Source organism: Drosophila sechellia, chromosome 3R (genome assembly GCF_004382195.2).
Source record: "Drosophila sechellia strain sech25 chromosome 3R, ASM438219v1, whole genome shotgun sequence".
Taxonomy (NCBI): domain Eukaryota; kingdom Metazoa; phylum Arthropoda; class Insecta; order Diptera; family Drosophilidae; genus Drosophila; species Drosophila sechellia.
The window spans coordinates 6,928,142-6,941,340 of record NC_045952.1 but is presented as its reverse complement, the minus strand read 5'-3'; the positions used below and the strand labels follow the sequence as shown (position 1 = coordinate 6,941,340).

Here is a 13,199-nt window from a genome sequence, read left to right as displayed (position 1 = left end):
CTCTCCCAATAGCTGAGTAACGGGGTATTCAAAAGTCGAGTGACTCGATTATAGTGTTTTCTCTTGTTCAAACAGCCCTGTGTTTATTTATGCAAACGATAAAGTTACTGATGCTAAGAAATCAAATGAGTTGGAAATCGCCTATTACATTTTTATAACCACCGACAATCGTGGATAAAAAAAAACGTTGTGAAACAAAACAAAATATGTATAAAATACTACATTTGTATTCTAATATATTTATGAATTTAAACGATAGTAATTTCTGACATAAAAAATATGGGGTTTTTAACCATTACTAACAATTACGTATTAAGAGACCTCTTTAAGGAAAGAGCTCTGTAGTTTCTGACTGAAATCTAAAAAGATGGAGTACAATGTATGAATTTATTACATTTTGCATATTCTTAGAACACATGACATTTTTAACCAATCACAATCAAACGAATCAATTGTTCTTGCTTTTGGGGGGCTCACTGTAGTCCAAAACTCGACTTTACAATTGAGATAAATCAAATTGAAATTATTGCAAATTAAATCAAAGTGACGTCAGCGCACAGATCCCATGAATTGGAATCTGACAGAAATCCGTTAGCCATTTGCCGCCCACCTGCACACCCGCACACCCACACACCCATATACGCATACAGATAGAAACACGTAACATTAGAGATGGATCACAGGTAGCTGCAATTATATAAAGTGCGCATTATCACACAGCACCCTTGGTTGCCTTTCCCCCCGCCCGCGCCCCTTCGCTCACATCAGACGTCTTCTTCTTGATGCAGCTGCTGTGTCAGCTGGACCGGCATGCAATTTTTTGCATATGTACTTTTTTAGCCGGCAGTTGGGGCGCACGCCCAAAAACAGTTGTTTTTTGTTTCGCTTGCGGGCCCGCTGTTATAAAGAAAATGCCCAGCGCAGCACCCCCCACACACACGCACAACCATGCACACACACATGTCACATTCTCTACTTCTAGTACTACCTACCACATTTTTTCCGTTCCGCCTTCGTATGGATTTTTCGGCCACGTTTTTCACTGGGTTCCCCTTGGGTTAGCTTTGTGTTTTTGATCGCAAATTACAGGTGAGAACGTACCCTGCCAATTGGTTGGGCTTTCAGAGCGATATCTCCGCGATTTCTGGGCGTAAAACGGCAACAACTAGCGCACAATGTGCTCACGGGCTGCTGCTTCCTCTTCACTTTAACACCATGACAATTGGTGGCTGCAGAAAGAATGAGCGGTGCGGCGAATTGGCGGGGCGAATTGGAAAGCAACAGCACACACAACAACAAACAGCGGGACGGGGGACTGACGTTTGTGCCACATACTTTTCGCCGAATATCACCGCGAATAACTGTTGTCTTGTAGACAGTTTGGCGATTGGTACTTTTTACCAAGTTTTTCAGCCACTTTAACTTTGACGCACTCGAAAAGCCGAAAGCTAAATGCGAAGCGAGCAACTGACCGTTTGTGTGTGCGTGTGTGTTCGCGGGCTATTTCCCTTCATACTTTGTTTGTTCTTTCGCACGCTCTTTCGTATAGCTCGTCGTCCGCAGCGTCGCTTTTTTTAATATCTATCAGCTGTAAAAGCGTATATTTTTCGAGTTCGCCGTTCTTCGCCCGATGTTCCAAGGAAAAATCACCATATCGTGCACGCACGCACCCACACAAATACAACAACAGGCCCATATGTTGGGCGACGTTGCCCGGCAAATGTTTTTTTGTTGTTTACTTTCTGGGTTCGACGGCGCAGTCAGCTGTTTCAAAACAAATCGCTCGGTGTTACCAGCTGACTTAGCTCATCGGCCACTAAATAATATCGGCTCACGCGAAAATCATCCGAATAATACTGATTTTCGGCCAAATTGGAAAATAGCGCGTTATTCAAAGGAAATCGGTTTTTTGAAAAATGTTAATAATTGTGGATTCGTCGTGGATTGATATTTAGAATTAGGGATTGCTTAAACTAATAGATATTTATTACAATTTACATTTATTAAACTAAATTCTTGTTGACAAAAATTAAGTTTGTGTTTTTAGGCCCCGAACAAATCAAATCAGTCAATCGTAACATTAAAACTATAGCCTTGACTTGCATTGTTAACTGCCTTGTTCGACATGACTCCCCAAAAAGAAGTACAACTTAATTCTTTAATGAAACCCAACGCGTCAGCAACTCCTGAAGGCTGCCGAATAAAAAGTGCATTGAACTGGGGCCTGGGAAAGGACACCAAATTCGGCGTTTGTCTGGGAATTCAACACGTTGCCAATTCACAAAGCCGTGGGCAAAAAAAGTGAATAGTACACAAAAAATTCGAAGGCAAAAGGGTAAATCTTGATTCCGGAATCAGACCGGTGAGAAGGAAGCCAGTCCTAATTGCATTTGCAGCCGCACAATCGAGTGGTTTCTTGATAAGTCATCCTCATCGACAAGGGATGCAGTCGCAGCACGAGAGATTGCAAACTTTTCGGGGCTTGTGCAGCGGTTTTTATATCGTTTTTTGGCATTTCACTTATGATTAATGGAGACAGGCAAAGGGGTTGAAACAGAACAGTCACATTTAATTCCCGGCGATCGCCGCTGGATCAAATGTCAATTATCACAAACACCTCGTAGTTGCTGGCCTCCGCGTCCTGAACGATTTGCATGGCCGAGTATGTGATTGCCTTCACCTCGGTGCCTTGCGGATGTTTCCCCAGCTCAAATGGTTCCCCGTAGCAACGGCAGCAAATCTCGAAGTTTTCCACATCGAACTTGGTTATCTCCAGCTTCTTGCACACCAGATACGGTTCAGCGGAGAACAGGAACAGCAGCTCGTCCAGAAAGTGAAAGAGTAAGCTCTCCAGATCATCTCCATGCGCATCGATTTCAAAGCACTGCTCCACGGACACGTAATCCAGTTCGGTCATATATCCGAACATGGCCACTCCGCACTGTTCGAACGCCTCTTTCAGCGACGATCCCCATCCGTGGATTCTGTCAAAGGGAAAGCAGTCCAACATCATCCAATTATATTTAATAAATTAATTATGTCTAGTGCAGCCTTAACTTATAATTTATATACAAAACTTTTGCCTTTTAGTGGCGTATTAAGACAAGTATTTATGATCTACTGCTTGATAATAGTCTTGTTGTTTAAAGCGATATTAGTATAGTATAAAAGTCAGCCAGAAGAAAAGTTGCATTACATATAATCTTTAAAAAGCAGATATGTGTATAAGACACAAATATAAATATATCACTTGCATAATTCTGAACCTCTACATCGAAGACTATACAATCAATTTAATGGCCTTTCATATAATACTTTCCAAAGTTATTGCTCTGTAGTTTTAATATTTCCACTATCTTCAATATTATTATATTTTTGGCATTTAAAAAGTCCTAATTCCTAGCTATGAACATTATACATATGCTTCGGAAAATATGAAAAAATTAGATTAGCTTTAAAATTTGTTTATATTAAAATAAATTCTTTTTTAGAATGTTTGTTAATCTGAAATTCTAATACGAAAGCGCTTATTAGAATCTCGTTTATACGATCATTTGGATATTTCATTCACAAATAGCGAACCACCCTACTCCACATGGCTAACAGGCGCACTTGTTGTTGTTGTTGTTGTATTACTCACTGAACATCCGCCGTGTGATCCAGGTCTGCAACGCAATGTGATGAAATATTTAGCAACAGATTATTCTTCTGCAAATCGAAGATCTACTCACACTCGTACTTCATCTCCGGCAGCAGGAAGTTCTCCCTACTGAATTCCACCTCCATTATTGTTAGTTATAGCTAAAGTTAAAGTGAAATTCGCGGACAAGAAACTATAAACAAACAGCAAGCGCTCAGTGTGACCATCTACGCGCAGGAGGAAAATACCTACTGAAAGGAATATACCGAGCTCCAATAAGAAAATTTTAACATACAAATAACAGAAAATACTGAGCTCCAACAAGAAATGTTAACTTGCAAATTTAAATAAAATGTATAAAATTGTTTCTAAGAAATGTTTGGTTGTTATTTAATAAAGAGTAAACTATAAATTATGAGGATTGAATTATAAGCTAAAAGTTTCCATTAAGCTTTTCAATTCGAAATTGTTAAAAATATCTAAAAAATGCGTAACGGCTTCCCTTACAACCATATTTTTAACTTTGTAATATTAAAAAATTGTAAATTTAAATGTCAACGTGTTTTTACTTTGTAAAAATAATGTTTCCTGCATTAATAAAGTGTTTACAAAATGCTTCCCACGGCCCTTTTAGTTAAAAAAAATCAAAAAACGTTACAGAATGAGAGAAATAAAATTGTGCTAAAGGCTATGATTGTAATAAAATAAAGCCATTTCGAGCAAAATTAAAGCAGAATTTCCAGTTTATGCCCACCATTTGTTATCTCAATTAAAGTGCTACAAAGTGCTGGCGCATGTTTTCAGCCCAGTTTTGAATTTCTGTAAGAGCGACCTTGTCCTTTCATTAAATCGCAATCAGCCATAATAACTGAAGCTGCAACCTTGTATTTCCATTTGCCAAAAAACAGTCCACAAAATCTTCTTCTGGCCTACCGGCAGCATTGCCGTCAATCGTTACGATTGTCAATCACGTCGCTTGATTTATTCAATCCCATGAACTTGAGCGCTGGCTGTGAGTACTTGATTTCATACTTGAATAATACCCATTGACGGACATGGGCTTGTCTAATAAATATTGCCTCATTAAATTCAGATCACTTTTCGACCAGCGATGATGGGTTATTGTTTGAAATAGACGACAAGGGAAATATTTATTTCTAAGGTCGTTCAACTCGTTGATGTAAAGTTCAAGAAATATTAAATGTGTTAAAAGAAATGAAAAGCGCTTTAAATTTAAACATATTTTAGTATTTCAAATGAATCTTGTATTTACTTTTTGTTCTCCTTATGGGACATTATTATGAATTATTATTAAGCATGGTATAAAATTATATGACATAATTTTAATAATAACTTGCTAAGCAATGGGTATTGGATAGTTCGCACCTCGCTCAGCTAAATACTTCTTCTTCTAAAGGAATTTATGAATGATTTCTGCTGGTGATTTACGACCGTTTTGTTCATTTTTGTTAGTTGCACATGAGGAAACGCGACTTGGGGGTGTCAAACTCTAAGCCGAGTTGACAAAGCTCAATTTTGTGCCCGGCCATATCATGGCTTTCAAACATTTTCCTGCTATTTTTGTGGCTTTTTTATTATGGCTCATTTGGCTGCTGCTGCCACTTTTGTGGAAGCTCTTTTTCTCTGGTTTCCTCCGACTTGGTTTGGCTCAGTTGGCTACGGGAGCTCGCCTGATTCACGTCGCGTATTCGGCGCAAATAACTGTAAAGCTACTAATATTATCGAATATTTGCGCGCCTTTGCGTACGAGTTCCAGAATTTCATATTTGGCTACGTTATATATTTGGTACAACCAGAAGTAAATTGCCTGGGAGTGAAACTAAAGCTCGGGAGTTCGGAAAACTTAACTAATCTAAGTAGCTAGGTAACTTGTTTTGTTGAATAACTGACCGTTGGTCAACTTGGTTGCAAATGCAACCGCTAAACTGAAGAATTGCCAAATATTATCATATGCTGTTGCTCTCGCGTTGCATGACTGGCTACCGCCTCTAAGTGGAAATAAAAGTTGTTCGCACCCCCAAGTTTGTGTCTTGTCGAAGTCTTTCGTTTACCACTGTTACCATGCTTCCATACCAACGCGCGATTTTGTCATGTTTGTAGTTTTCTTTTCACGCTATCTATTTGCTGCAGCACTAAGCCCAGTAATAGTCAGTCGGTGAGCTTAAGTTAAAGGGGTCAAGTGCATGCGGCGAACAAAAAGATTACAAAACGAACTACATGAAGATGAGGCTGTTTGAATTGCTTGTATTTTCGGCGCTAGGAGAAGTCTTTACGATGGCAATTATAATAATATGGAAGTCTTTAAGTTTCATGCAAATATGAAATTAGTATGACAATTATAAAAGTATTATATTGAAAAAATTAAACTCTATGCAAAAGTATTTAACAATTGTTCAATTAATGTAAATGAAGATTCAAGATCTAACCGATGGCTAACATATACATTCAGCGATCCGTTTCATTACTTATTTTTGTATGACTACGGAATGCCTTTCATATTCCTAACTCATTGAAATTTACTTGAAATCAAGGGACTTAAAAAGCACCATAAACTGATATGAATCAATAACCGTAAAAATAATTAATAAACAAATCAGTAGACGATCACTCTCTGCAAAAGACAAGGACACTTTAAACGACAAACACCGGTTGCTCTTCACGCGCACAAAATCAGTTTACTTAAAACAATAAAGATAATAAAAACAACGTACATTTACCTTTGAAATTAACAGAAAACAAGCAGTTGCTGTTAAACCGAAACCGCGAGCATGTCGCAACAGTGGCTCTCAAACTGTGCTAGGCTTCTGGTTTTCCTGGCGGGGATTGCGCTCTTTCCCACTCACTTGGCAAACGCTTCCAGCCAGATCGACGTGGATGCGGATCTGAAGCACTTGCTGGGTCGTTGCCACTGGGCGGACGAGGATTTCAACGAGTGCATGCGGCAGGTGTTCAACGACCTGAGGGCCTACTTCACAACAGGTAATTGACATCTGGATTACGGGCGAGCAATCATGGAGCAACTCTTTCAGGTGTGCCCGACTACAACATCAAGCCCTTTGACCCGCACCACTGTAGCTACGTTGAGCTGCGACGAGGTGAATCACAGGGTCTGGGCAGCTTTCGTCTGATATTGCGCAATGTATCCGAGTACGGATGGGCGCGATCCGAGGTAACCAAGTTCCATGCCGATCCAGAGGACCAGCGCATCGTTTACACACAGTATTTCCCCGAAAAAAGTCTGGAGGGCGAGTACGAGTTCGCCGCCAAAATGCTGGGCACTGAGATGAACAGAAAAGGCCACTGGAACCTCACCCTCTACGATTACAGGTGGGCACCGAGTTGCATGGAAATATGTATTTCCCAAGCTGTGTTGCAAACACCAGTATTGTTGTAAGCTTTTGGCTTACAAACTGACTCCACTGATCCCAAGATGACAACCTTCAGCTAACTTTATTTCCTTCCTCAGTCAAACCACCAGCGTTCGTCGCATCGGCGGTCCGGGTTCGCTCATCAAGGTCCATGTGGAGGTGGACCGCATCGGCGGAATGGAGCTGCACATTGAGAACTTGCTGCAGGGACAGCCCCTCAACCAACTGGCCGATGGAGTCATCAACAGCATGTGGCAGCTGGGATTGCCGTTCATCAAGCCGATGATTAACGAGCTGGTCAGCACGGCATTCACGGATATATTCAACGAGTCCTTCCGGCACTTTCCGCTCGAGAAGTTCCTCGCCACGTGACGTCATCTAGTTAAATATATATCTGCACCTCTTTTGTAGTATTTTTAATGGAACTTATAACAAAGGCTAGTTAATTAAACACTTAGACCACATCCGCCAAAGCACTCGGAATTGCTTCGATCTGCGGCTGCGCCACGGACGGTTGCAGGGACATCTGAGCCAGGGAGCGGGCAAAGAGCTTGCTTAGTGAGATGATCACGTAGGAGGAGCTCTGCAGCTGCTGATCCACCGTTTCGTATAGGAGTTGATAGGCCTGCTCCAGCTCCGGTGTGAGGGTGGCTTGATAATATGGACAAAATATAATTTCAAAATTAATCGAAAGTTCAAGTAGGTTCAGGATATCAAATGCTGTGAAACTTAATGATACCAATCTTAAAGAAAATACTCAGAACTGATACATGCATATAAACCACAACAATTTTTTTAAGAATTTAAGGATGCGAAAATAAAGTCGGGATCACGGGAACTATAAAACATTTCGACTGATTTTTCATGTAATTATGATTCTTATAAATTTTTGTCAATATGCCAAAATGAGCAGAAATTTCTCCCTCGTATTTTACTTTCTTCCTGTTGTTCATACACCCTAACTATTGCTTTAGTTTTTATAGAAACTGTTTATAACTACATTGTATTTACTTACGTTTTTGCTGCAGCGTTTGCTTGCCGAGGTCGAACATGAATCGCAGGTAGCAGAGCTGATTGTACAGGTCCCGCTCCGTATACTGGCGCAGCAGGCTGCCGCTCCTGCACTTTTGGCACAGCGGGCGGTGGGATTTCTTCCTCAAGGAGTGTGTGCGGGTGTTGAAGTTGCAATCCGGATGATCGCAGACCAGCCAGTTTTTATAGAATCGTTGCACATACTGCCGCATGGAAAGCTGCAGCTGATTGCGCACGCTGGCCAGGTACTGAATCGGTGCTGTTTGGCATTCGGACTTTGCGCATTGCTGGAGCACGGCTATGTGGGAGTTGCTTGGACCCGGTCGGTATGCAGATGCCATCAACTGCTCCGTCTTACAGGTAACGCACCGGAAGCGGAACGGTTCGCACAGGCGGTACAACTGTAGAGTCGTCTTGAGCAAGGATTCACCCTCCGACTGCTCGGTGTTCTCTCGCTGGGTTCTACATAACCAGAATATTAGTTAGGTTCGAGTTTGTAAGGAGTAATATAATAGTAAATACCTCTGCGCATTCTGACGAAACTTGGTTGGGTCCATGCCCAGACATTCGGCGATGCGACTCGCATCGGTTCCCTCCAGCACCTCCACCATTCGCGTGACTACCGGATGGATCTGGTGTCCCAGATAGTAATTAGTGTCCAGCTGCAGCTTCTTATCCTCGCTGGTCTTGAGTTCATCCAAATGGTATGCTCGCTGCATGGCAGCATTTGTTGTGCCATCCAAACAGATCACATAGTCCACCATATCGCCCTTTTTGTACCGCCTGTTACGCTCGCGATTCATGCGAAGAGCTACCTGGACATGGGGTAATGAAGCGCTATTGGCATATTCCTGGGGAGTCCGAGTTAGCTGTTTGGTGATGACAAACAGTGGCAGCGGTACTACACCTTCTGCGATTTGAGTTTTGATCTTCTCCAGCTGGGCATGCACTGCATCCAGTTTTTCCTCCAAAGGCTTTTCCGACAGCACCTCATCGAGAACGGCTTTTCCCACCATTACAGCCAGTTGAGACCAATCGCGACGAACTATATCCAGTCCCTTGTGCTCCTGTTCACGCCTCAGGTTTCCCTTGGAATCCTTGCTCAACTTGACGGCGGCATACTTCTTTTTCTTCAGCAAGAGCAAACAGCCAAATACTCCATCGATATCCAATTCCAGCTGCTTGTATAGTTTATTTACACTCTGCTTAATGTTGTGACCAATCTTGTAGACCTGGTCGTAGTCTGTTATGTTGGTATTTATCATCAGGGAATCTGTGTCACCATAAACGACGTCATAGTTCAACTTTTGCACGAGTTGTTGTGTGTTCGTGAGGATTTCTCTGCCCTTGTGGGTGACCAAAGCAGCCAAGTGCTGGGCAAAGAACCGGGAGTGGGCGAAACCCAAGCAACCATACATCGAGTTCGCAGTTAGCTTCAGGGCCATCTGCCGAATGTGGTACTGCATCTGGAGTTCCGGCGAAAGATCATGCGCTGCCATTAGTTTTTTCACTTCTTTTCGCGACTCTACCAAACGTTTCAATTGAAGGGGTAATATTCCAGGTTCCGTTTTGGAATCGGGTAGCGTGGGCAACTCATCTGCATCCACAGGCTGTTGGACGGTGGTGAAGCATATGTTGTACTCCTGTATTATGCTGGGGTACAGGGAGTTAAAGTCCATGAGGAGAACGTACTTCTCGTAGAGACCGCGCATGGGTTCCAGCACTAGGCCACCAGCATAGGCTGCCTTCTTTTTGGTTTGCATCGTAGCATCTGCACCTGAAAGCGTGGCATCCGTATCTCCAGCACCACTGCGTTTGGAAACCGGCTTCTTGTCCGGCACTATGTAATTCTTTTCGTGGAAAGCATGTAGCAACAAGAACTCATTTCGTTCAGAACGACCTCCTTGAAGGGTCCTGGTCATGGTATTGCCGCAAATATTGGTGATTTGTAACGCCAACGGCATGATGTTAAGCTCACACATCAGCCTTAGTAAATATGAATTGTCCTGCATGGTGAGCGATATGAGCTTGGTGATGCTCTCTCCTTTCTCATACATCTCTAGCAGATCATCAGCATTCACTTCCATTCTCTCCGATTCCTTAAGCTTCAGTACTTGTTTGCATAGCGTTTGCAGATCATAGGATCTTGCTCTTATACACTCCTCTGCAGATCGCTTTACATCACAAACCATTCTGCCGACGAAATGTTCCAGCAATCGTTTGCCAAACGATTGGCTCAGCCTCAGTCGCCCCATTCGGGACCATTGGGGAATCTTCAGGGCTACAATTTGATCGGTTATCACATTTAGTTGACAATCCATGGAATCGAAGGTTACAATGAGATCTGCATCTATTTTCTGGTACTGAGCTAAGAACCAGCTCAACAGGGCTCTCTCTGAGTCATGTTTGTGCACTGTAGTGGACTTGTATTTTGCCATCTCAAAGTTCAAATCCAAAGGCCAACTAACCACCGCCGGACGGGTCAAAGCGCACATATGTCGATTGAAAGCGGGCTGTGGAGCAGGGCGGTCGATATGGAAACGATTGTGGGTAAGCATCGAAATCATGCATATCTCATTTCTTGATGTCTTGGGATTCATTGAGGTGCGCACATTAAGTGCTAGTAGCGTAAGTGGCGGTGGTGGCGCTGGCTTTCCCTTATCTTGCACCAACTCCACATTCTTGGGCTCCGTTAGTGTGACCTCGGTGTTACACCAACTCATGGGAGTTGGGCTCACCTTGAATCCAGTCACCTGCAGCCAACAGGGCCCCTTGATTTTCCGATCCAAGAGGAATCTTTCGAGTGCATTGGTGGTGGCGCCGAATATGTGTGCTATAGAATTGTATTTCTTGTCAGCCGACAAATTGGGCAGTGGTTTCTTGCCATCGTAGTGAACCTCCAAGTAATCGCAAGATTGCGGAACCTCAATACCGATAGCATGATGGGCAAAACTCTTGGTGACCTTGCGGGATCGAAAGAATTCCAGCTTTAGTTGGTTTGCCACCTCGTTGTCGAACTCCTTGTATATGTCTGCGACAGTCACCTTCTGCTTGGTTATCTCCTTCGAAATGGGATCTAAGAGCTACAAAATATATATTCAGAAACAACATTTCACTTTAGGAGTAAGTATTTGAAGAATAATACTCACAAATTGCCGGGGTAGCAGATAGAGCACACGGTTGATGTTCTGTACCCGCAGACAAACGGACTTTCCATCGGCGGTACGACCGAACAGGAAGACCTCGCCGGGCATCTTTACTGGATCCTCATAGGCCTCCCAGTACCAGAACCGCAGCTGTTGATCTGATGAGATTGTCGAATCCTGATCCGTGGTGAGCACGGACTTTTCAAAATCATCATCCATTTGGCATATAGACTCCCAATTGTTCAGCAACCTACTAATGTCCTCCGATTCCGATTCCTTTGGTGATCCAGTTGTTTCTTTTAAGGGCGCTGCTTTTTCGGCGACTTTGCTTTGGGATGTCTTCTCAGCTGTAGTTTTCGTTTGGGAAACCTTCTCTGTCTGCTGTGTCTTCTCCACATCGAACTGATTTTCATCGTCATCCAGACAGCTAAAGTCCATTTCATTGTCGGAGAACGGATCTTCGGTGGCTTTTTTGGCAGGTATCTTTTCGGGCGTAGGCTCTTTTTTGATGGTAGGACTGGAGAAAAAGGCCACCTTCGTGTTTGGAACTGCTGCCTTGGGCTTCAGGATGCGCTCCAGCATCTCGTTATCGCTACTGGCCTCTGCTTTCTTACGTTCCTGCTCCTGAACTTTGATGTTGTTCAGAAAACTATTCATGTATTCCTTGGCAGCGGCGGCATCGAATTTCCGAGACGTAACTGATATTTTCGCTGGGGCTATAACCTTTTCCGCCTTTTCTGACGTTCCCGCAGGCTCTTCCTTTATTTCGCCCAAAATATCAGCCAGAATATCATCGTCTTTCACACTGGTCTTTACATCCACCTTTTTGGGCACTGCATTGCTGAATAGATTCTTGATGGATGCTTTTCCTGTTACTGGTTTTTCTGTCTCCCGTGGTCTCTTTTTGCTGTTGGGGGCAACACCCTTCTTCTTCTTCGAGTCCTTCCGATCCTCCTCACCATCGGAGTACTCATCTTCGTCCTCGAAGAAATCCCGCAGATCTTCTGCATAACCAGTACCATCTAAAAGTCGAAGTTTAGTATTGTTAAGCATATAGTTCAGAGTTCCAACATACCCTCTTCGATCCAATCGTCTCCGTACTTCTCCTGTGCCCTCTTCGCGTACTCCCGCTCATCAACCACATCATATACGTCGTCCACCTGGTCCTCCACTTTGCATTTGTTCTTGGTTCCCTTCAGCTGTCGCAGTCGCTCCATTGCGGCGAACCTACCATTTTTGTCTACTCTCTGGCGCTTGGCGCGCGGTTCAGCTGGAAATATATCATACGGGTAAGAAATATGTTTAAAGATGCAATCTTATTAACTTACACGGTGATTCAGACATTGCAACTGGCTAACTATGATAATAAATTCCCCGTGTTGTGCTGAAGTTTGCAAAAAATGTTTTGTGACCAGGGCTGGAGGCTGATCAAAGCGTGAATGGCGGGAACATATCGATAACAGAGCTACGAAATATACAGTGCTGCCGGACCTTTACAATTCAATATCGATAGTGTCGCTAAGAAGAGGAAGAATGTAATGTAATATATCGTTATGTTAGCCCTGGGCACGTTAGCACAAACCGTTTACAGTCAACACAAACAGTTAACATAGACAGCTGGGGCAAGCAACGGTTTAAAATGACTGTTGGGCGGGAAATCCGACTTAATAATTGAAATGAATTGAGATAGTGAGAAAGTCCCTAGATGATACTGCCCTTTTTCTGGAGATTAAAAAAACACAATTTAAAGGGTATCCTTAGTGGGATGATTTAGATTTAGATTTAGATTTATATTGTTGCCTGCAACATTCGAGCTAAGGCAGTCACAATCACAAAGATCGCATTTAGCAGTTGCTCCAAGATCCCCTTTTAATAAACTTGTGCTATGTTTTCATTCCCAAATTAAAAGACAATAGTTTGTTTGGTTTTAATCGTATTTTATTTATTATGCATAATATTAAGCTTATAAGATATATATTCTATTATATTTTA

At 42.7% G+C, this 13,199-nt stretch overlaps 4 protein-coding genes across 4 annotated transcripts in view; 1 reads left to right on the top strand and 3 right to left on the bottom strand.

Moving 5' to 3' along the window:
* The window catches only part of LOC6614332 (transcription factor E2f1), a 39,966-nt gene extending 38,299 nt beyond the window's left edge, over nucleotides 1-1,667 (bottom strand). The window contains exon 1 of the mRNA XM_032723127.1: nucleotides 993-1,667. The gene's annotated coding sequence lies outside the window, so the exon portion shown is untranslated. The remainder of the gene's footprint in view (nucleotides 1-992) is intronic.
* An 805-nt stretch (nucleotides 1,668-2,472) lies between these two features.
* Nucleotides 2,473-3,890, bottom strand: LOC6614331 (protein archease-like). The gene is made up of 3 exons (XM_002038735.2): nucleotides 3,732-3,890; nucleotides 3,641-3,665; nucleotides 2,473-2,984 (listed from the first exon to the last, which is right to left on the bottom strand). Exons 1-3 carry the CDS (start codon nucleotides 3,784-3,786, stop codon nucleotides 2,594-2,596), a joined length of 471 nt encoding a protein of 156 aa, XP_002038771.1. The 5' UTR covers nucleotides 3,787-3,890; the 3' UTR covers nucleotides 2,473-2,593.
* A 1,435-nt stretch (nucleotides 3,891-5,325) lies between these two features.
* LOC6614330 (circadian clock-controlled protein) lies at nucleotides 5,326-7,875 on the top strand. The gene is made up of 4 exons (XM_002038734.2): nucleotides 5,326-5,525; nucleotides 6,394-6,640; nucleotides 6,691-6,988; nucleotides 7,128-7,875. The coding sequence occupies exons 2-4, from the start codon at nucleotides 6,430-6,432 to the stop codon at nucleotides 7,399-7,401; spliced, it is 783 nt and encodes a 260-aa protein (XP_002038770.1). The 5' UTR covers nucleotides 5,326-5,525; nucleotides 6,394-6,429; the 3' UTR covers nucleotides 7,402-7,875.
* Nucleotides 7,430-12,643, bottom strand: LOC6614329 (DNA polymerase alpha catalytic subunit). The gene is made up of 6 exons (XM_002038733.2): nucleotides 12,536-12,643; nucleotides 12,283-12,477; nucleotides 11,211-12,229; nucleotides 8,584-11,144; nucleotides 8,045-8,523; nucleotides 7,430-7,680 (listed from the first exon to the last, which is right to left on the bottom strand). Exons 1-6 carry the CDS (start codon nucleotides 12,549-12,551, stop codon nucleotides 7,484-7,486), a joined length of 4,467 nt encoding a protein of 1,488 aa, XP_002038769.1. The 5' UTR covers nucleotides 12,552-12,643; the 3' UTR covers nucleotides 7,430-7,483.
* Between the last annotated feature and the right edge of the window lie 556 nt (nucleotides 12,644-13,199).